General features: G+C 52.3%; 1 protein-coding gene across 1 annotated transcript in view; it reads right to left on the reverse strand.

The window, feature by feature from the left end:
- Positions 1-2,818: 2,818 nt before the first annotated feature.
- LOC102874880 (death-associated protein 1-like) overlaps positions 2,819-23,540 on the reverse strand; it is a 67,640-nt gene continuing 46,918 nt past the window's right edge. Inside the window, exons 3-4 of the mRNA XM_006893171.1 lie at positions 4,958-5,000; positions 2,819-2,932 (exon numbers count right to left, since the gene is read on the reverse strand). Of these exons, the coding sequence (XP_006893233.1) occupies positions 2,819-2,932; positions 4,958-5,000 (157 nt within the window). The remainder of the gene's footprint in view (positions 2,933-4,957; positions 5,001-23,540) is intronic.

Genomic DNA, 23,540 nt, shown 5'->3' on the forward strand with positions numbered 1-23,540 from the left:
GTGACTTCAGGAGCGCTGGTAGCCTAGTAGGTAAGGAGCTGCACTACCAACCCAAAGGCAGGCAGTTTGAATCCACCAGCTGCTCCAAAGGAGAAAGATGGGCAATCCTCCCCCCGTCAAAGGAGAAAGATGGGCAATCCTCCCCCCGTCAAAGGAGAAAGATGGGCAATCCCCCCCCCCAGGTGGCCCCCATGTGATTAAGTGCCTTAAAACCCAGGGGAAGAGTCAGTTCTGACTCACTGCCAGCGATCTGGGTTTTGAGGTGGTCTGGTGGTTGAAGCACTTCGCTGGTAAGGAACACGTCGGAGGTTCAAAGCCAGCAGACAGCCCGTGGGAGAAGCCTTGGGAACCTGGGGCAGCTCTGCTCCGTCCTGCAGGGTTGCCGAGTCAGAGTCCACTTCATGCTCTGGCTTTGGGTTCTGGGTACTTACACCTGAGACACAGAGGCTACATTCACAGGTGACCCGCCTTTGTGGGAGCCCCAGATCCACCCACAAGAGACACCTAATTTCCCCTACTTCTCACCTCATCTTTGGTGCTGAGGCTTTTCATTCGGGGCGCTCAGAGTGTGGTCAGGGGAAGGAGCTCACAGTCTTGGGAAGAACTCTCCAGAACCTTCTTTAAGTATGTAAGTGTTGTCATGTGCTGTCACACAGGAGGCGACTGCCCACCTGTCTCCTGCAGAGCCGCTGGTGGATTTGAACCGTCTGCCTTCGTGTTTGAAGTCCACCTCCTTACTCACTAGAGGTCGCTAGGATTTAGGCAGCTGAATCAAAGCTCGCATTTGTCCTGCCCGTCCTGGGGACCACTGGGAGACACCCTCTCTGCTCTCAGCCAAGAAAAATGAGCAGAAAGTGACTCCTTTGGGCTGAAGGTCAGCCGCCCTCTGGAGCAGATGGCTGGGCGTGTGGCCTCCTGGGAAGGTTCTGGAATGCTTGCTCTCCTCTCTGTTTTTACACTGCAGAGGCCAGCAGGATGCCAAGTCCTGGGAGAAGGGCTGGTGTGGAGTGTGTAAGGAGGTGCCCTTGATGAGCACAGCAGCTGTGAACACACAGCTCTGCAGGACCTCACGGGGACCAGAGAGGGCGGAGAACCTGCCGAGGTCACACAGCCCCCAGCTCTCTAGCTCCAGACGACCCTCCCCCGGGTGTTTCTGTGGGCTGGGCTCCTGCTTGCTCATCCAGGTCCCTCTGGTCAAGTCACAGGCAGATCACACTGTGAGCTCTGCTCCCAGCACTCAGGGGAGGAGCCTGCCTCCAAACCCCAACTTGGGAGAGAACCTGGACAAATCCTCAGGGATCTGAGATGGGCCAGGTGTGTCCAGCCCCGGCAGCTCTGGTCAGGGAGACGATTTATGAGAAGGTGGATGTGTCTTTCCACTGAAACTATCGACTTGGCAGCCCGAGTGACAGACGACAGCAAAGAACAAAGTGCAGGGAGAAATGCAGGAGCATTTATTACAGTCGTGACTGTTCTCATAATTAACAACTGGTAAACCAACCAAACAGAATATTTTGCATTCAATGATCAAGAGCCCAAACAGCTGAGAGGACAGGAACACAGCCCCTGGGGAACTGCGTGGCACTTCTGGCTGAACGAGGAGATGCAGGATGCTGCCTGAATCTGGAGCAGAGGGAGGGAGCGTGCAGACCTGGTGCTGCCCATGACCCTGGTGCTGCCTGTGGCCCTGGTGCTGCCCATGACCCTGGTGCTGCCCGTGACCCTGGTGCTGCCCACGGGCCTGGTGCTGCCTGTGGAATTCTGGCTCAAGTCCCGAAGGGAGGCAGAGGTGCTGCCCATCAGTGGTCCTGAAAGCCATCGTCAGTTCACACCAGCATTTCACGATTGGGAGACACAGGGCCTTGGGGGCTGCCCGCCGACTGCCAGGAAGCCAGGCAGAGAAGAATGGAGCTGGACTCTGAGGTGGGAGTGGAGAGGGCTTCTCTCTGAGGGAGGAGGCAGGTGGGGCTGCCCAGCAGACAGGGTGGCTGTGACAATGGCCTGGGCCAGGTTCCCAGGACCACTGCTGACCGGCAGCAGATAAGACCATCAGGGACCACGTCCGGAGGTCTTTCTTAGCATCTGAACAAACGCACCCACGGCGACCCTCAAGTGAGGTTCCATGGCCGTCAATCCTCATGGGAAGACACTTGCTGATTCTCTGGGTAAGCGGCTGGTGGATTTGAACTGCTGATTTTTTTCTTAGCAGCACAACATGCTGCGTGCACTAGCCCCCCGTGCTCCTTCAAGTCATAGTAAAGGAGCCGTGTCCAGCAGGGTGTGCTGGCCTCCAGGCAGGGCATGGGCCGACGAGCTGAGCCGGTGGACAGCATGCAGGTGGGGCTCAGAGGTGACAGGACCGCTCTGGAGCTGAGCATCTCTCCCAGGGGCTTGGTGCTTGGGGCAGAGGCGGTTAGCACAATCACCTGCCAACGGGGAGGCTGGAGGTTCAACCTCCTCCACCCCAAGCACCTCGGAAGCAAGGCCTGGCGATCTATTGTGGAGATGCCAGGTGCCGAGACTGGTCTGGAGCATAGCTCTCCCGGACACAGGCGGGTGTCTGTGAGCCAGAATCAGCCCAGCAATGGTTGGACACGCCAGGCCACACTGTGGAGGGAGACCCAGGGCCCTGACCCTCAAACCATCTCCTACCGGGTCAGCCGGCACAGGTCCAGGGCGGCTCCACTGCCAGGATTCAGGACGGGGATGGAAGGCACAGGGGGAGGGCTCTGCTCTGGCCAAGGTTCCCAGCAGGGCAGAGTCCGGGGGGGACGAGCCAGCTCATCGGGTGGTGCCCGGGGGCCGGGCTCTGCGCCGCTCACTTGCGGGGCTGCTGAATGTTCTGGGTCCTCGGAGACGCGTGCTTGTCCATGGAGGCGTGTGGCTTCTGGTGGGCCACCTGTGCAGCCGCCGGGGGGAAGTCCTTGTCACCCTGTCAGGAGACACGAGCACACGGGCGTCACACGCTGGCCTGGCACCCACGGCACTATGGGGGCACAGTCTGCAGGGAGCAGGGCGCTGGCAACGTGAACCCTTCAGCCACTGAGCGTGTGAACGACGTGCAATCTCCTCCCGTGCTGTTTATACCCTTGGGACCCCAGTCAGGGGGCAGTTGGGTCCCACTGGACAGTGAGTGAATGAGTGGGTGAGCGTATGAGGCCCTCGACTCAGGACACAGGACCCCCCACCCCTCTGCTGGTGCCCAGGGGCCTGACTTCACTGGACTCGTGCACAGAGGGGCCTCTCTGCAGGGCAGTGGGTGTCGGGACTGGGAGGAGGGTGAGTGGAAGTTGCCTTGGGAAACAGCACTGTCCTCAGAGCACTAAGGACCACACGCCAGCGAGGAGGTGAGAAGGGGTCCCCTCTGACCATAGGCACCGCTGTGGGCTCAGTGGTAAGGAGTTGTGCTGCCAACCCAGAGGCATGTGGTTTGAATCCACAAGCTGCTGCTCTGTGGGAGAGAGGTGGACAATTACCTCCTGTGTGATTTACAGCCTCTGAAAACCCACTGGAGGATCAGTTACGAGTTGGTTCCAGCTGCACGGTCCACAACAGTAACAACAACAACAAGGCTCTGCTGTGAAGTGCAGGGACACGGCCACACCTCATCCGGGACTGGGCTGGACGCCGGCGGGCCACTGTCCTCTCTCCAGAGATGCGCCGGGGGTGGTCTGACCTAGAGGCTCGCTCTCTCGCTCACATGAAGCTGTTCAGTGAGAACTGACTCACGGCTGACTGTGCAGCAGCAGAGGCTGTAAATCGCACGGGAGGAGGCCGCTCATCTTTCTTCCTGAAGAGGAGCCGGTGGATTCGAACCACCAGAGAAGTGCCACTTCTGGGTTAGGAGCACAACTCCACACAAACCCGGCCACCAGTGCTCCCCTGACTTGGAAGCTACAGAAGTGAAATCCAAAGTCTTACGGTCATCGTCGCTATCATGGAGCAGGCGTGAGGGTAAGGATGGGAGGACAGTGCGTGTCTGGGCAGGGCTGAACACTGGGACACAGGGCCCCCCAGCACCCCTAATGCTCCGAGTCTCAGAAGGACATGTCCACGGGGCTGCCTTACAGCAGGGCATCGGCTTGCTGTGCCAACCGTGAAGGTGGTGTAAGAGCGAGGGCCAGGCAGTGACCTCAGAGCACAGCAGCATTCTATGGCGTCATCTGGATGGACACGCCACTGTCTCTGCTGGTGTCTCTGGATGGCTGGGGCCACAGCTACACCAGCAGAGATCACAGTTCCTCAGACACCACAGAACAAGGAAGATAAAGGGAGGCAAACCCCCGAGTTTACCCAGGGGTCAGCAAACTCTTTCCTTAAAGGTTCAGAGAGTAAATGTTCAGGGCTGTAGGGTCACTGTCTTTTTGCAATTATTCCACACTGTACTGCAGCCTGGAAACTGGATGTGTCAATGACCTGGATGTGTCAATGACCCTGTGTGGCCGTGTGCCGACACAACTTTATCTGTGGACATAGAAACCTGAATTCCATATAATCTTCTGTGTCATAACATTCTCTTTTCATTTTTTTTTAAACTTCAGGACAACCTTTTAGTTTTTAATTTATTTGGTATTTTAAGGAAACATCTTTTTTTTTTTTTTAACTATTTAGAAACACCCACGTTCTTGAGTCCTGCGGCACCCAGACACACAGCCCTCTGTCTGTAGTTTGCTGACTCCTGGGTTAGTCTGAGAGAGGGGGTCTGGTGAGGAGGGGGAAGGAAGGGTGTCTGTAGGATGAGGCTACAGGCTTGCTTTATTTCACTGGCTCTGACCAGCAGAACCTGCACCCTAGGAACACCCTAACCCCAGCCCCCGAGTGACAGGAGTAGTGCTACTCGGAGGAGCTCAGTGGGTAATGAAAAGAGAAGGAACTGGATCACAGCTGGTGCTCGGATTGGATCAGAGAGGGCCTCCCATGCCCCTCCCACGTGCTCAGATGGGGAAGGCGGTCTTACCCGGGCCATCACACCAGAGATGTACACGGTCGGCTTTGGGGGGCTGCAAAACAAGGAAAGAAAGGGCCGGTTTAACAGAGCAGAGAGAACAGGGACAGAGTGAGAGTGGCTGGTAAACAGTAAACAGTGGCTGGTCAGGCAACTCCGACAGGAGGAAGGACGGGCCAGGTCTCCTCCTCAGGGATCGTCAGTCAGTCACCTCCACCAGGCCACTGGTGTCTTATGGGGTCCACTCTGCTTTGGACTGGCTAAAGACAGAGCCAGAGACGACGAGGAGAGGTGGCGGCCAGAAGGTGCTTTACCTAGACTAAACCTCTTTCGGTGGTTGCCCTTAGTTCTGAAACCATGACTGCTCAGCCCTTGTAGCTTTCTAACCAAGGGTGGAAGCAGACACTTGCCCCGGCTGCTCCTGGACACTGCTGTCTGCATCAGCCAGGTGCGCCTCCCTCAGGAGCTTCCCCTTCTGGAAGCATCCAGGAGTCCACAGCTTCCTGGGATGTCTGAGGGCAACACCTCAGAGCCAATCAGTCTCCCATCTCTCTGGGTCTCCCAGATCCCAGCACACTCCACCCTGGCTCCTGGGTCGCGCCTCTGTGGACGGAACGCAGTGATGCCAGCTCACAGCTGGGCAAGTGACAAACAGAAAGCACAAAGTGGGTGAAGCCAGCTGCAGGTGTGATCTGCTTCCAGGGTACACACGCCCACATCCGCGTATACATCAGAATATGTCCGCGTATACATCAGAATATGTGCACGTACACAACACTTTTTAATGGCTGCTCCTGTGGTTATTTCTGCAGTACAAGACACAAGTGAGGGCAGTGTCCTGGGGGCACCATGGGATGCCCTGGCCAGAGGGGAGGAAGCTGAGAGAATGGGAGGAAGAGAGCACATCCTTAGGTTGCTGGGAGTAGGGGCCCACAGGAGCACCATCAGGTGGGGACCAGGGACGGGAGAGGTGGGCAATAACGTGGGGAGGTGGGAGGGCAGGAGAATCCGCAACCACACAGGGACAGACAGAGGAAGCATGTGATCACACAGGAGCAGGGAAGCAGAAAACCAGAAAACGCTACCAGATGGGCAGGCAGGGTGAAGGACACCCCTCCATTATGGCCCAGCTTTGCAAATCAGTCTTCATCCCTAAACTTACACCCAGCATCCCTCCCCATCCCTTCACCCCTCGGTCCCACCACCCCTCAGCCCCACTCCATTTTCCTTTTTGCCTGAAGTTCCCGGTGGTCCTTAAGAAGAAAACACTTGCTTTTGCTTTGTTTTGCTGAGGGCGAAAGTTCAAACACTTAGAAAGGTCACGGATTGGATAGTTTACAAAAACATCCAAAATCCTACCAAGAAAGTCGCCAGAGACCCTAGGTGCAACAGCTCTGAACCGTGCCCTGTCCTGCCCCAGTCTCACCAATTCCAACTCACCCACCTCCACTGCCCCAGTTACTGTTCAATCCATTCTTTTCCTGCTCTATCCCTCCACCCTTCTGAGCATTATGTCCTTCTCCAAGGACCCATCTCTCTGGGCCATATGTTCAAAGTATGTGAGATGGAGCTTCAAAATCTTAGCCTCCAAGGAGAAACTTGGTTTCACTCTTTCCAAGACAGACCTATTTGTTTTCTTGGTAGTCTACGGTATGTTCAAGACCCTTCTCCAGCACCACAGCTCAAAGGCATCAATTCTTCTGTCAACCTTAATCACTGTCCAACTCTCTGATGCATAGCAAGTAACTACAAAGCCAATGGCCTGGATCAGGCACACCTTAGTCTTTATACTGACATCGTTGCTTTTCAGTACTCTGGAATGGTCCCTGACAGCAGATTTACCTAATGCAATTTGTTTTTTGATTTCCTGACTGCTGGTAACAAGGGTGTTGACAGTGGAGCTGAGCAAAGTGCAACTGTTAACAACCTCAGTCTCTTCTCCATCCATCACAGTGCTTGCTGCTGACTGTCCCAGGGGCGAGAATCTTTGTCTTCTTAATGTTGAGCCTTAACAGAGAGCTGTGACTGTAGGACTTTCTCATAGAGTTGTAAGAGAATAATATTCTGCTAAGGACTCGATTTCCAATAACTCTGAACAACGATGAAAATACAAATAACAATGAAATTTGACTCAGCCAACATTAGTACTTCTGCATTTAAGATAAACATATAAATGACACAAAGAGAAATTGTTACTAGCTACTGTCACCCAAATATGTGTTCTTGACCTAAAGCAACTGCTTCAGGTCCTCCTCAGTTTCAGCAAGCAAGGTTGTGTCATGTGCGTAACACAGGTTGTTGATGAGTCTTCCTCCAATCCTGATGCCACATTCCTTGTCATAAAGTCCAGCCTCCCGAATATCTGTTCTGCATACAGATTGAAAAGGTATGAAGACAGGATGCATCCCTGATGCACTTCCTTCCTGATTTTGAACCATGCAGTGTTTCCCTGGCTCTGTTCTGAGGACTGCTTCCTGGTCCAAGTATAGATTTCACATAAGCACAATCAAGTGTTCTGGGATTCCTATTTTCGTCGGGGTTAGCCACATTTTTTTTTGTGATCCACACAGTCAAATGCCTTTGCATCGTCAATGAAACACAGATAAGACATTGCTCTGGTACTCTCTGCTTTCAGCCAAGATCAATCTGACCTTGGCAATAATGTCTCTAGTGCTAGGACCTCTTCTAAACCTAGCTTCTATTTCTGGTAATTCTCAGTCAGTGTACTATTCCAGTCATTTTTGGATAATCTTCAGCAGGATTTTGTTTTGTGTGATGTGAGCGATACGAGTGATACTCTACGTTAATTTCCACACACTGTTGGGTTACTTTTTGCAATGGGAATAAATATAGAATTCTTCCAGTCAAGCAGTTGTCCTCCAGATTTCTTGGCACAAGCTGGTGATCGCTTCAGGTCTTACTAAGCAGATCCCTACCTCAGCTTCCTGTGTCTTTTGTGCTTAACCAAGTGGATGTGCTTTTTCACATCTTGACTGAATAGGCGTCGTGAAATTGAGGAGGACTTGAAATGCCAGCTGCAGAATATCAGAACTACTGCCTCCAGTATGGATTACATCCCAGCATCAAGAAACAAAGGCCTCCTTGTGAAATGAAATGTCCAACAACAAATGAATGCATTGAGAAATTATAGTACATCCACACAATGTAATACTATACAGCACACAGGAGCAATGATTTTGTAAGACAAAAGCTGTCAAGGAGTTCATTTCACAAGGATCTGCAATGAATATACTTTACCAAGTTTTGTGATATCAGCATAACCATAAAGACCTGCTATTCTGATATTGCAATATGATCTGCTTCTACTCAGAATGTTTCAGCTTCATAATAAAAGTGTTGCTATTAAGTAAAAAAAAAAAAGAAAGAAAGGCCCCCATCATGGGGCCAACAGATAACATCGTGATAAAGGACTGAAGCTGTAGGTGATTTAATCTTGCTGGGATCAATATTTAATACTTTTGGTAGCAGCAGTCAGGAGAATGGGAGACATACTGCATTGGGTAAGTCTGCTGTCAGGGACTTCTCCAAAATACTATAGAGCAATGATGCCAGTTTGAAGATTAAGGTGCACCTGATTTAAGCTCTGGTCTTTTCAAACACTTGCTATGGATCTAAGAGCTGGACAATGAATAAAGATGACAGAAGAATTACTGATGTCTTTGAGCTGTGTTGGTGGAGTACTGAATAGCCCTTGGAATGGCACAAGATGAGACAGCTATGTCTTGGAGAAAGTACAGCCAGAACGCTCATTGAAGGCAAGGACGGTGAAGCTCTGTCTCACGTACTCTGGGCATGTTGTTAGGAGCGGTTTTCCTAGGAAAGATATTTCATGCTTGGAAAAGGGTGAGAGCCAGCGAAAGAGTTCCTCTCAATGAGATGAGTTCCCCCAATGAGATGGACTGAAACAGTGACTGCAGCAACGGGTTCAAGTGTTTCTGACATGATGAGGACGGCACAGAATAGGACAGGGCTTGGGTCTGTTGTCCGTGGGCTCTGTATGAGTCGTACTCGACTCGATGGCACCTAACAACAATAACTACAGGATTCCAGCCAGGTGGACAGAGAGCGTGCAGGCCCTGGTTCAAACCCCCCTGCAGGTGCAAGGGCTCAGCTTCAGTCAAGCCGAGCCTACCCGCACCCCAGCCAGGCTCTGTCCATGGGGACTCAGCTCAGGCCGCAGGGGGCCAGATTATTGATTGCTGTTGGCTGCAGGGGGATTCTGACACCTGGCACCCCTACAGGGTGGGTACACCTGCCCCATGGGTTTCCTCAGCTATGATCTTTGGGAAATGGAATGTCTCATCTTTCTCCCACTGAGCAGTGGGTGGTCTCAAACATTTGACCTTACCATAAGCAGTTGAGCATTTAGCTGCTGTGCCACCTGGGCTCCCGGTGGTCCAGCTCGGGGCATCGCATCAACATACACGAACAGGCGACGGGAGTGGTGTCACACCTATGCTCTCCTGGGCTGCTGACACTACCCTCTGATTGGCCTGAGTGAGAAAAAGGCCCCTAAGGCAAAGAGGAACTGCCCTGCGGTCCAGCACACCAACAGGGTTTCTGCAGCACACCGTGCTGGGTCTGTGCAGCACACCGTGCAGGGTCTGTGCAGCACACCGTGCAGGGTCTGTGCGGCACACCATGCTGGGTCTGTGCAGCACACCATGCAGGGTCTGAGCAGCACACCGTGCAGGGTCTGTGCAGCACACCATGCTGGGTTTTTAAAATCAGCACAAGCTGCAGACTTCTCTAGCCTGGGGAGCAGAGGAGGCTGAACACAGTACAAGTTATCTCAGCTCTGTCAGCTCCAGCTAGCCTTCTTCCTAAAGAAAGAGTCCAAAATAGGCTTCCCAACTCCCCAAACCTGCACCATAAGCTAATTTCAACTCACAGTGACCCTCCAGGGCAGAGGAGAACTGCCTCGTACGACTTCCAGAGTGTTAATCTTTATGGACACACACTCTACCTTATCTGCTTCCCTCAGAGCCACTTGTAGGTTTGACCATTAACCTTTTAGTTAACAGCTGAACACTGTAACCACTGTGCCATCACAGCTCGTGGCACCCTTCTAAGTGGGCTTTAAAGCCCAACAAACACAGCTAAAGAATCCAAGAATGAGCACTCTCCAAGCTCAGAACAGTAATACCAACTGGGAGAAGAATCTCCGTTAAGTCCTTAACAGCTCAAGGGTCCCCCTAAGAGTCTTTTCCCCTTTAGAATGGGGGGGCACGCGTGCTTTATAGAGAGACGGCAGCCCCTGGTGACTAGACGGCATGGTGATGCCAATTTCACAAAGCTCTTACGTGCTGTATATCCTCCCCTGCAGGTTCTCCTCCAGCTTGGCCCCTACCCATCAAGGTCTTTTCTCATTTACAATTAATGTAGTTGGTAGGTACCTGCCGGCTGCCTATGACTCCTAGTGACCTACGACCACAGACCTGAACCCTCCCCTATGCTGAGCCATCCTCCTTGTCGCTGATCTGCTCAAGCCCACTGCAACAGTCACTGTGTCAGTTCACCTTGTTGAAGGCCTTCCTCTCTTCCTCTGACCCTCCTCCTTTCCAAGAATGACGGCTCTGCCCAAGACTGGTCACCTCCTGGCAACGAACCCAAGGCATGTGAGATGATGGTCCACCATCCTCGCCTCTAAGGGGCACCCTGGTTACACTTTTGCCAAGACAGTTCACTGTTCTGGCAGTTTATTATATATTATACTATATCATGAAGATATAATCTACAATTACATAATACATAATAATCTATAATTAATAGCACCTTGAATTAGCAAACAAATGCTCACTGCATTTACAGAGTAAAAACACCTTCCACACTGTAGACATGGCACCTTAAACAAAACCTCACAGACAAGCCACCCAGTATTACAGAATCTGCTTGCGGAGCTGCATTTGCAAAGTGCAAGTCCTCTGAATTCCATTAGGATGCTGCGCAAAGTAACCTACATTTCCAAGACTCTGTAAGCCGTGATGGCTGCTTTGAGGATTTATTTAATCTGATGGAAATCGTTCTGACAGATGTTGTTTTGAAGATGCAACATTACTTTCTGTAAAGAAGCAGAGACAGTGAAAATATCACTCCTGCCGCTCCCCACACCCCACCCGTCTTCGGGTCTGCCCAACTCGGTTACATTTACCCAGACGTGAAGGAGCTGCCGGTGTGGCAGAATGAGCAGGGAGGATGGGGCGGGTGCCGACGGTCTGCTGCACTGTGAGGGCTCGTGTGCGGCTGCCATGCTAGAAGCTATGTGGCCAGCACTGAAAGTGCCAGCAGGATCATCAGGGCAGACAGGTCTTGGTGGGGCTTCCAGACAAAGACAGACTAGGAAGAAAGGCCCTGAGATCAGCTTCTGAAACTGGCCAATGACAATCCGATGAACAGCTGGAAAAGAACACTTCTCTGGATAAAGCAGAAGGTCAAAGAAAACAAGGGAGCCCTTTAGTGAGAGGGACAGGGACACTCTGGGAAGGATGACACAGGGACACATGTTAACAATCACAGCGAAGGTGCTGGCTGGGCAACATTCACAATCAACGTCACAGCAACACAACACAGGTCCCAGTGCCATCTCCCGTCCGGCAGCAGGAACCAGCACCACTTCCCGTCCAGCAGCAGGAACCGGCACCACTTCCTGTCCAACAGCAGGAACCATCATCCCCACTTCCCATCCAGCAGCAGGAACCAGCACCACTTCCTGTCCAGCAACAGGAACCATCATCTCTACTTCCTGTCCAGCAACAGGAACCATCAGCCCCACTTCCCGTCCAACAGCAGGAACCAGCAGCACTTCCCGTCCAGCTGCAGGAACCATCACTGCCACTTCCTGTCCAGTAGCAGGAACCAGCACCACTTCCTGTCCAGCAGCAGGAACCAGCAGCACTTCCCATCCAACAGCAGGAACCAGCAGCACTTCCCATCCAGCAGCAGGAAAAATCATCCCCACTTCCCATCCAGCAGCAGGAACCAGCAGCACTTCCTGTCCAGCAGCAGGAACCATCATCCCCACTTCCTGTCCAGCAGCAGGAACCAGCAGCACTTCCTGTCCAGCAGCAGGAACCATCATCCCCACTTCCTGTCCAACAGCAGGAACCAGCAGCACTTCCTGTCCAGCAGCAGGAACCATCATCCCCACTTCCCGTTCAACAGCAGGAACCAGCAGCACTTCCCATCCTGAAGCAGGAACCATCATCCCCACTTCCCGTCCAGCAGCAGGAACCAGCAGCACTTCCCATCCAGCAGCAGGAACCATCATCCCCACTTCCCGTTCAACAGCAGGAACCAGCAGCACTTCCCATCCGGCAGCAGGAACCATCATCCCACTTCCCGTCCAGCAGCAGGAACCATCATCCCCACTTCCTGTCCAGCAGCAGGAACCAGCAGCACTTCCCATCCAGCAGCAAAAACTATCATCCCTACTTCCCGTCCAGCATCAGGAACCAGCAGCTTCACACACCTGGTGTCTGGCATGTTCATGTGTTGGGACACAAGTCTTAAAGGCTCCTCTGTCCTTAAAAACCATTTCCTAGTATTTCTTTAGGGAGCTCTGGTGACCTAGTGGTAAGGAGTTGCACTGCCAACACAAAGGGACATGGTTCAAATCCACCAGGTGCTCCGTGGAAGCAAGATGAACTATCTCCTCCAGTGTGACGAACTACTTCTGAAAACCCACCGGAGAGTCAGCCATGGGTCGGTTCCGACTTGGTACACAACCACATCATTCCTTTACACACTCCCTTCAGGGGTGAGGCTCATACCCACTGGTATTCAGTGGAAGCTGCAGGCAGGCAGGCAGTACAGAGTACACATGGAAGGAAGAGCCCTCGAGGGGGTAAACATCACAGAGCCTGAGGGGGACAGTCCCATCTTGGCTGAAAATCCTCACTTCTGGAAAACTGGAATTCACAGTTCTCAAACTCCCCTGAAGCACCGGAGCAACTGTGCATGGAATTTGTGGAAACCACTATGTCCAAAATATTACATCTCAACACGTGCTGTGAATGGAAGGTGCCAACACTTCAGCTCACAGGGATCGGCCCGGTCCCACACCAGCTTCACTACCACCGTAACTCTGCTCTGGACCACTGCTGCAGTCAGTATGTCAGCTCATGGCTTTATTGATTTATGATCAGTCAAGAAACGTTTCCCTCTCTGCTAGAAGCTCTGGAGTGTCAGTGCAGTGGGGACAACACTGTACCCTGCCCTGGCTGGCTCTGAGGTTCAGGGACACAGCACAGTGATACGCCAGGGCAGAGACGTTCTCACAGGGCCTGGACTGTGGCTGCAGGGTTGGCCTCGCCCGGACCTGTGACATCCCCGAGGCTGCACGGACTCTGCTCCCTTGTGCCACAAGTCCTGGTCCAGCCTCTCCTGGAGACTGTTTGGGGCTGGCTGAAGAAGCTCCCACAGCCCTGGCTAGGGCGATGCTCTCCCAGAACGTCCTGTCCTGGCACTATATAGGTCTACATCTCTCTTGTGTATTGCATGTGCGTTCAGTGTCTTGTCCAAAGCTGCACACAGCACTCTCAATGAACCCAGCAGCCCAGCTCCAAATCTGGCTCTGTTCAGGCCAGGAGATGACGCTAGGCCCTCAGCAAGGCCTGATCTGCTGGTTTTCCCTAGGAGAGGCTTCTGATGGGCTTTGGGTATTCGCACCTGTTGCCCTGTATCCTCATTGGCTGCACTGTGCTTGGATGCAATCAATCGTGTCCAGTAGGAGGGACGGGAGAAAGGTGTCACTGTAGCTCCGACAGTCTGTGTACCAATCCCAGCTGCCACTACAGGCTGGTGAGCTGACCATGTGACCTTTCTGGGGCATCATCTTCCCATCTGAAAAATGGGGCAGCAACCAGCCCTACTGCACAAGGCACCTGTAAAAGACCATGGCCTTGCCTGTGGCAAGCACTCCATAGATGCTGGCACCTAGGATGACGATGATGATGCCATCAGCACATCCCACCCCATCCGGTGCGCAGATGCCTAATAGTCCAAGGCTCGTCCTTCCCACTGCTGGTCCATGGCCTGCTTTTCCTTCTGGATCCTCCAGCCACAGGTAACTGTTGATGCTCCACCCCCAGCAGTCCCAACTTAAGCAGAGAATGTAGCCTGCCCTGCACCACCCCAAGGTCAGGTGCTGCTTTGCCTGTGCAACCCTTAGGGTTTCCAGGGGCTGCGTGTTTCATGTAGATAGCCAGGGCTTTATCCCCACTGGCATGGTCTAGAAGGTCTGCAGAAACCTTACGGCACTGCAAAGACATATGAAAGAACCCCAGCTGACAGGCAGGCCCTTGCTGTACACAAAGTGCCCTGGCCAGGACTCGAACCTGGGTCTACTGCATGGAAGGCAAGAACTCTACCACAGAACCACCACAGCCTCATGCCCTGGAGAGCACTGGTCTGCTTACCTGAGCCTTTTTCCAAAGGGAGCTGAAAGGGCTGCTGCTTTAACCACGGCCCCAAGCCAACGGACTTGGCTTGAAGTCCACCTCACAGTCCTCCCATCTGTATGATCTATTTGTGACTCAGTCTGCACAGACACTCAAGTTTCCCAGTGACTGAAGACCTGGAGAAGCTAATGAAGAAGGATGTGGACAAAGAACGGTGTGCATGAGGGAAGGGCATTGGTGGAGGCAGAGGGAACTGAGAGAGGGGGTGGTCTGGGCAAGCTGTGTGGTGGGGGAGGGGATGTGGGTGGGAGGAGTGGGTGAGGAAGGGAGTGGGGGGAGTGGATATGGGTGGGGGAAGAGGGCCTGGGGGAGGAGAGGGTGTGTGGCGGAGTGTGGGAAAGGGCTTGAGTGGAGAGGGTGTGAGTAGGCATGTAGGGTGTATGGAGGGCACTGTACATGGGCAGGCAGCTGCTGGAACCACTGACCCTCCGAGTTTCCCCAGAAGCTGGCTGTCTCTGGGGCCGAGATTCCCAAAAGAGGTCTGGGGGACCACCAGCTTCTGCCCAGCTACAGGATATCATAGTGCAGGAACCACCACACTGGGTGCTGGCTGAACACAGACCATGGCTGCCCCCGGGATGCTGTAATCAGAAAACATAAATCACAGGCTGGGTTGGGTCACCGTGAGTCATGTCCCTCCCTTCCTGGTCTGAAAGTGGTGAGCGCCCGGAGAGGGATTCCCCTCAAAAGTCCCCAAGAGTCAGCACGGCTGTGATAAACAACCAGAAAGCCAGGAGATTTCCACGTCACTCTCCAGGAAGAACCCCAGAACCTGGGTGGCTTGGTGAGGGGTGCCTCCCTGTGGTCGACTCAGCCCTGCCCTGACCGAGCCTGCGCCATGCTAGTCACCAACTACCCATGTCCATGTTCTAAGCCTTCTGTGTACGCCCTGGAGGTCAAAAAGACAAGGGTTTGATTTTGCTGGATCGGGTCCAAGTAAACTCTCAAAATGCACCTCACTCGGAAGGGATGGTGGGCTTACTGCTGTCTGTGAAGGGCCCAGGGTCCCCTCGAGGCTGGGGCGGGGAAAGGGTGTCATAAAGAGTCAGCTCTTAATAGAGAGGCTGGTGGTGCCACTCACAGGTGCCCCAGAATAAAGGCCTGGTGACCTTCTTCTGGAAATGCAGCCTCTCAAAACCCCGTGGAACACAGCTCCCCTGAGATGCGTGGGGTCGTTAGGCCTCAGTGTCTGCTCTATCCCAGCCTGAGGGTGGGTTCTCACACTTACTCTCATCTGGGTCTTGAATCTATGGCTCTACAGAAAATACATTACTACCTGGGAGGACTGAAAATAAAGCCTTCCCCAGAAAGCAGATGGATACGAATCCTTCCTGCCATTTATAGGGCTTGAAATATGTCTTTTTTTGGCTGATCCTAGTTGGTAATTATTAATTTTCTGGACACCAAAAGTAATGGTCAGTGTGGGCAGGGGGGAACCCCACACTGGGCAATTCCCTTCCTCTGTCTGAACCTCTAGCTTGTTTCCCTCGTTGCAGGAGCCAGGATTGTCCACAAGATGGCACTGTGACCCTCTGTCAGCGTCCAGCCATGCAGCGGATAGTGGAAGCTGTCCACCGCAGGCAGGGACTGCAGGCACTTCAGCCCAGCGTGCCCCCTCCCACCAAGAGTTGCTATCTACAGACTAGAAGTGATGGGGAATAAACCACAATCTGCATTCAAACTCCCCAAGAAAGTTACCTGGAGCCCAATTCCTTCTGGATTTGGTACAGAGAATTGACAACTTTTTCTTTCTTTTTTTTTCTTTTTTCTTTTAAAGGCAAGAGCATAAATATAAAGGAGAACCTTTGAGCTTATGCTCAGATTGCTGTGATAACTCCGTATTATCCAGAAAAGCCTGTGGTTACTTACAGCTGGATGCAGGTCCCAAATCCTCCCCTGAAGTGACGGGGCTGAGGACAAGAATGCTCTTGACTTCTGGAGAAATCCATGCCCCGGACTCTCCCCAGTGGCTCTCCAGAAGAAAGGGGGACAGCCTCCTCCCGTGGCTGCAACTCTAAAAACCCACCAGAGGGTCAGCTATGAGCCAGTTCCACTCTATCACAATGAGCTGCGTTCACTGTTTTCTAAGACATCTTCAGCCCTGCTGAGCCCAGGGCACTGTGCTGTGCAGATCCACACCTGCCTGCTCCTCTGGGTTGACCTCGGTCTCTGCATAGGGGCTGCGTGTGTTTGGGGATAATCCCTGACTGAATCCTGAGCCCTGACGGTGCTGAGGTTAAAGTGAGCCCCTGCCAATCGGAACCTCACAGGTTTGAACTCAGCAGTCACTTGGTGGGAAAAAGCTGAGAGGCGGTCTGTCTCTGAAAAGGTTTTCAACCCTGGAAACCCTATGCTGTTGGGTGCCTCCGAGGCTAGCACAACCCACAGCGACCCAACAAACAACAGATCTGAATCCCGTCCTATCCTGTGCCATCCTCACACTTCCTGACACCTGACAGCCCATTGCTACAGCCACTGTGTCAACCCACCTGGTCGAGGGTCTTCCTCTCCTTCACTGTCCTTTCCCTTTCCAGGCATGATGTCCTTCTCTAGGGAATAACTTCTCCTAGCAACACGCCCAAAGAATGTGAGATGAAGCTCTACCACCCATGCCGCCAAGGAGCACGCTGGCTGCACCGTCTCTAAGACATATCTGTCTGTCCTTCTGGCAGTCCCTGGGATCTTCAGCACTGTTCTCCAACACCACAGCTCAAAGACGTCAATTCTGCTTCCGTCAGCCTCTTCACTACCCAGCTCTCAGATGAGTAGCAAGCAAATGAAAAGACCACGGCCTGAATCAGGAGCACTTTAGTCCTCAAAATGACATCACTGTTCCTCAATCATCTGGAGAGGCCCCTGAATACCGACTTTCCCACTGCTGATTAAGCTTCTTGATCGCCTGACTGCAGGTACCAAATGTATTGACTGTGGATCCAAGTAAGACGAGGTCACTGGCAGTTTCAGTCTTCTCTCCATGTATCGCAATGTTGCTCCAACACTGTGTGAAGAGCTGGAATTGGCTGCATGGCAGTGGCTCTGACACGGGTGGAGTCTGTCTCCAAGGGGCCATGCTCAAGTCCTAAGCCCCGTGCCTGTTCTCTGCAGAACTGATTATTCAGCTTCCAACTGGAATGTAAGGAAAAACAGCATCTCCGTGTTAGGGCTGCCAGGCTCCTAAAACGGCGATCAGAGGTACAACCTCAACATCTCAGCACTCACTGTTCTCTCCAAACTGCAAGCATCACAAGGGGAAGAAAAAGAAAAAGAATGGAGAAAATCCACGTGCTGCAGTGCGCTCTCTGACCACTAGAGGGACGACGTGCTTGATTCAAGGACTGGGGCTTCTTCCCATCGCCATTCACCCATGTCCCTTCTCTGAGGTCTTCTTCTGAGGCTGGGGTCCTGGTGCTGTTTCTTCACATCCACACAGTGCCGGCCAATTGCAGCCACTCAAACCAATCACTAATGAACTCTTCTCTCTGGAGTCCCACTGACCGGCTCAGGGACCCTAAGGGCACATGAGCAGAGGCTGGTCTCCTGGGCAGACAAGGGGACAGAGCCAGCCTCATAGGCTGCAGAGAAGTCCCCAGAGGGGACAGGAGGAGGCGGACGTGCTAGAAGTTGGGAGATGTGAAATGCCAAACGGGAGACCAGAGCTGTCAGCTCTCACACCATGTCCACATTTGGAAAGGTCAGGTTTGTCCCCAAGCCCCAGCCTGGGAGGGACACAGCTTCTGGCCAGTCCACCAACCATGGCTGTTTTCACCTCTTGGCCGTTGTGACTAGTGGCGTGAACACAGGGCCCCAGGTCTCTGTCATTGCACCGCCATCTGGGTCCCGAGAGTTTGCAGAAGCAGCTCACCTCCTGCATTATTTGGGTCCCCTGAGTCCTTCTCCTCTGGGGCTACTGGGTGTGGTGGCAGGAGGACTAGCCAGCCCCCCTCAGACTGGGTGGCCTCCCCCTCGAGCAGCCTCTGGGATGCGCAGCTGGACAGTGGCCAGGAGGGGGCAGCAGGGGAACAGAGCTGAGCATCCCTGAAAGCAGTTCACTCTGAGGAAACACACCAACTGACCAGACCTTCCCAAGGAAAGTCCTGGGGTGTTATGCAGGTCAACTTGAAAATGACAAATCAGTCAAGACAGGGAGGGGAGAAAACGGCCAGAGCTCTAGTCACTACACTGTGCTGTTCACCTTTCACCAGGAACCTCCGAACCAGACACACGCTGCACAGGACAGTGGCTGGGTTTGTTTGTATTCCTAACACAGTAAAAACCTTGTTCTTTTGGAGTTGATGAATTTTGTGTTTATTGGAAGAAAGTTTGGGCAAATAGTCAAGATAAACAAGACAGCAGGAAGAACTGGCAAATTCCTCAAGAAAATAAAGCTTTTAGAAGAGAAACCCAAGATCCCTTGAAGTAAAAAGGCATATACGAATAATTGATGTGTTTAATAGAAATGATCCTTCACCAAGGCTTTAACTCATCTTTCTTCTATCGAGAAACCACGCACGTAACAATCTAATAGACACAACTGTTAGGATTCGCTGGCTTCCCTGAGGGAAAGTCCCTCGAGGTCCAGGTTTGCAGCCAGATGGAAAGACTGACCAGAGGACAGACTAAAAGACATTAGAAGACATTAGCTTCAGCGTACTGCTGCAGTTCTGTGCCGCTGAGTCAGAACTGACTCGTAGCGGGCCCTCCAGCAGGCTTCCAGAGGCTGTGCTCTGCATGGGAGACTGCCCGTGTTTCTCCTGTGGACCAGCTGATGGATTCGAACTGCCTGTCTCTGGGCTGGCAGCCCAATTCCTTACCCGCTAGACCAACAGCCCATCGGCTTATTTGGAAAGGAAAACTTACTGACCAGGGGAACAGTACTGCAAGCGTCTGGCGGTGGCCACCTGGCAAGAAGACTCTGCTGAAGGTCGGGGGTATTTCATACCCTTACACAAACCACGCCCAAAACACACACAAACATAATGCTTAGTCCAAGGGGAAAACCTATTTCCTGCTTGATTTGTATGTAGCTCTGCAAGCATGTTAAAATCAGTAAGGGAAGCGTCAGTGTGCATTCTGGGGAGAAACTAGAAAAAGACGTCTAGAACTCAGTTTAGCATGAGCGTACCCATTTGGGGCATTTATAGGATTTCCCATACACATGACTAAGTTAGAATAGGATCATAAAAAGAACACTGTACTTATTGATAACTATTTTATAATCAGAATTTTAATTATTTTTAAAAAACTAAATGATCTGTTTATAGTAAATACCTCTTGTCTTTTATAGATTTCTATTCGTTCATTATTGCATCTTTTCTTTTCTCCCCCTCCGTCGGTCCACTGTGCAAGGCACCCCTTGTTCCAGATTGTTGTCATACATATAATCTCAATTTTTAAGCACTCTCTATCAGGCTACTGTTCACTATAAAACCAAAGCCCCTGCAGCTGCTTATAACTCACAGCTGACCCTCCACTGGGTTTCTGAGGCTGTAAATCGTGACGGGAGGAAATTGCCCCTATTTCTCCTGCGGAGCGGCCAGTGGATTCCAACCTCCAGAGAGGCTCGACCTCTGGGTCCGCAGCGTTTAACTGCCCCTTCAGATCATGACAGCAAGTTCCCTAACAGACTGTCACTGCCAACTTCTGGGCTAGTCGTCAAGGACCTTAACCACAGTACCACCAGAGGGCCTGACCACACACTCAGCAGGAGACAGCCAAGGCGGCATGGACCTGACACGGTCGGTAGAGGCTGGTCCTCTGACACCACACTTCCCAGAACGTGTCCCCGGCACGTCCTACCTCACTTTACCTGCCTCAGGGCCTCCAGCCACAAACAGCTCATGTGACTGAGAAATTACTCTCCACCAGGCAGTCCTGGGGGGGTCTGCATGTCCACCCAGATGCAGATTTAGAACTCAGAGGAACAAGTGGGGCTCAAGACCCATGCCCTAGTGAGCTCTGGTGGCAAGAAGCTGCACTGCAATCCCAGAGGTACGTGGTTCGAATCCATCAGATGCTCTGTTGGAGAGGGAGGGGCAATCTCCTCCTGTACCGGTCAGATCTAATTTAATGGTACACACACACACACACACAATAATAATTTTTTTTTTTAAAAAGCCCCTGCTTCAACAAGGCTGCATTTCTCCCGGGCAAACCTTCTCCTCTCTTTTGATATATGCAATCAAGTTCCGGCTGAAGACAGACTTCCTCCACGATGAGGAAGGAACACTTAGGGGATGAGGAGGAGGAGGAGGTCAGGACGTGGAGCCTCACAGCACAGTGGAAGGGCGGTGCTAGAAAGCCCTGGGGGTACGAGGGTTACGTGCTTGGCTGCTAACTGAAAAGGTCGGTGGTTTGAATCCATCCCTTGGCTCTGTGGGAGAGGGTCCTGGCCACCTGTTCCTGTAATGATCACAGCCTGGGAAAGCCAGAGACAGCCTGATGCCAACGTGAATGGTCTCATCCCCGGACAGCACAGTATAAGAGGGAGGAGGGCCACCACCAGGTCCCAGCACAGTGAGGGAAGGGAGGGAGAGAGCCCAAAGTGAGGGCTGTGGTCAGAGAAGACCAGCCAGTGGACCAGTGACATCTCATTATGCACTCTGAGCACACGCAGAGATGAAGGAATCCGCACTGTCCTCTTCAAATGGCGGGGTGTAGCCCCACGGGCACCTTCTCCAGCCCCACAAACCCTGATGGCACCCAACTGGTCCCTGCCCGCCTGTGTCCCGATGACCACTGCAGGTTCTGCCTACCCTGAGGGCCACACAGGACCACTGATGACGGAGGGCCTGGTTCACCTTCAGAGCTGGCCCCGTGCTCCTGACGCAGCTGCACTGAGCAGACAGTGCACGGTCTGAGCTGTGGGGAGTCAGAGCTGAACACAGAGGACGGGACAAGGGGCTCTGTGGTCAGTCAATGGGGTGGAGACACGGAGGACAGGGAGGATGCCCGCCTCGCAGACTGTGACCTGTGACTGTGTGGATGAGTCCTGAGACAGCGCACACGTGCTCACACACACTCAGCATTCACACAGAGAGCTTCGTCTCTAACACGCATGAGGTCTCAGGAGTCCATGGACTGGCCGGACACTGGTATCTGCTATGTTCCTCCCAGGCTGGTGCTTGGGGACAGGACTGACCTTTCTGAGTATGGACACGAGTGAGGGCTGCCGGCTCTGCTCTCAGTCGCCTGGGATTAAAAATCTCCCAACTCACCGCATCTTCCTCCCGCCCCTCTGTGGGGCTTCTTCCTGGCCTGTGGAGCAGGCTCTGTGCCCTGTCTCCCCAGGGGACTGGCCTTCCACTCACGTGCCCTCAAGGCCCTGGAGTTGGTCAGTGACTCACCAATGGGCTTACTGGGTGTGGGATTCAAGACAGACATCAGTTCTCACTATTGGTGGTGCTGGGTGCCATTGAGTTAAATATGACTCACAGCGACCTTACGAACACCAGATCTGAACCCCGTCCTGTCCTGCGCCAGCCTCATCATCTCTGACACACTTGAGCCCACTGCTGCAGTCACTCTGTCAACCCATCTGGTTGGAAGTCTTCCTCTCTCTTGCTGACCATTCACCATTCCAAGCATGATGTCCCTCTCCAAGGAACAGCCTCTCCTAGCAACATGCCTAAACTATGTGAGATGAAGCTTTATCGTCTGTGCCTCCAAGGAGCACTCTGGCTGCACCTTCTCCACGACAAATGTTTGTTCTTTTGACTGTCCATTCAGTGCTCTTCTCCAACACCACAGCTCAAGGGCATCAATTCTTCTTCTGTCATCCTTATTCACTATCCAGTTCTCAGATGCGGAGCAAGTGACTGAAAAGAGACCATGGCCTGAATCAGGTGCACCTTAGTCTTCAAACTGATACTATTGCTCCTCAATAATTTGGAGAGGACCCTGACTTCAGACTTTTACTAGACAAGGCTTAAATGTGTACCATCAGCCAGCCCTGGAGTGGTGGTAAGAAACAGGACCAGTAAGCAAACATACAAGTTTAGTCGCACACATTTTGAGGTTAAACAAACCCTAAGAAGTTACGATGAGCTTTTTACATATGGTCTCTGGTCCCCAGAAGGTCCAGGCATCTATCACTGAAAATACCCTCACGTTCACTCACCTCCACTGACGCCCACACTTCCTTTTTGTTATGACTCCGACAGCTCACCCTGCTCACAGCCACCACCCTGAGACTTCCTCATCAACACAAATGCGGCTGCGCCCCGGCGCCCGAGCCTCTTACACTCATCCGGACTCCAAACGATGAAGGTGACGGGACTCACTCATCCTGAGAGCTTGCCAATCAGCATTTGGCGAAACGAACGGATCACAATGTTAGAGGAACATTCCTTATTTTCTTTCTTTTTTTAAATTTCCATTCATTTTTTTTTTTTAATTTTCATTCATTCATTTTCTCCCCTCCCAACCCTCCCCCTAGTACACTACCCTCTTGGAAAAGTAAAAGAAAAATTCTTTCCTTGTTTTACAAACCCTCCCCCAGGTCCACTCCACTATACAGCCTCCACTCTGGACTCCTGTCATGACAAAAATACCTAATCACATATCCCTTTTAAACAGTTTTCTCCCTCATCTGTTTCAATGCAATATACATTATTTATCCCATCTTTCTCAGTCTCCTCCCAATCCCGAGGTCAGCCCTGTTTCAACAGTGGCACCATGCAGTATTTGTCCTTTTGTGACTGGGATACTTCACTCAGCATAATGTCCTCCAGAGTCAACCATTTTGAATAATATTGCATGAGTTCCTTGTTTTTCAAGGCAGAATAGTAATAGTATTCCATTGTGTTAATATATCACAGCTTCTCTATCCATTCGTTTGTTGATGGGCACTTAGGTTGTTTCCAACTCCTTGCTATTTTGAACAAAGCCGCAATAAACATGGGTGAGCATATATCTGCTGGGATGTCAGTTATGGTCTCTTTGGGGTATATTCCCAGCAGTGGAATTGCTGGGTCAAATGGTATCTCTATTTGCAACTTTTTTAGAAAGTGCCACATCGCCACCCACAGGGGTTGCACCATTTTACACTCCCACCAACAGTGAATAAGGGTCCCAGTTTCTCCACAACCTCGCCAGCATTTGTTGCTTGCTGTTCTGTT

Source organism: Elephantulus edwardii, unplaced genomic scaffold (genome assembly GCF_000299155.1).
Source record: "Elephantulus edwardii isolate Elephantulus edwardi_28Jun2011 unplaced genomic scaffold, EleEdw1.0 scaffold00125, whole genome shotgun sequence".
NCBI lineage: Eukaryota > Metazoa > Chordata > Mammalia > Macroscelidea > Macroscelididae > Elephantulus > Elephantulus edwardii.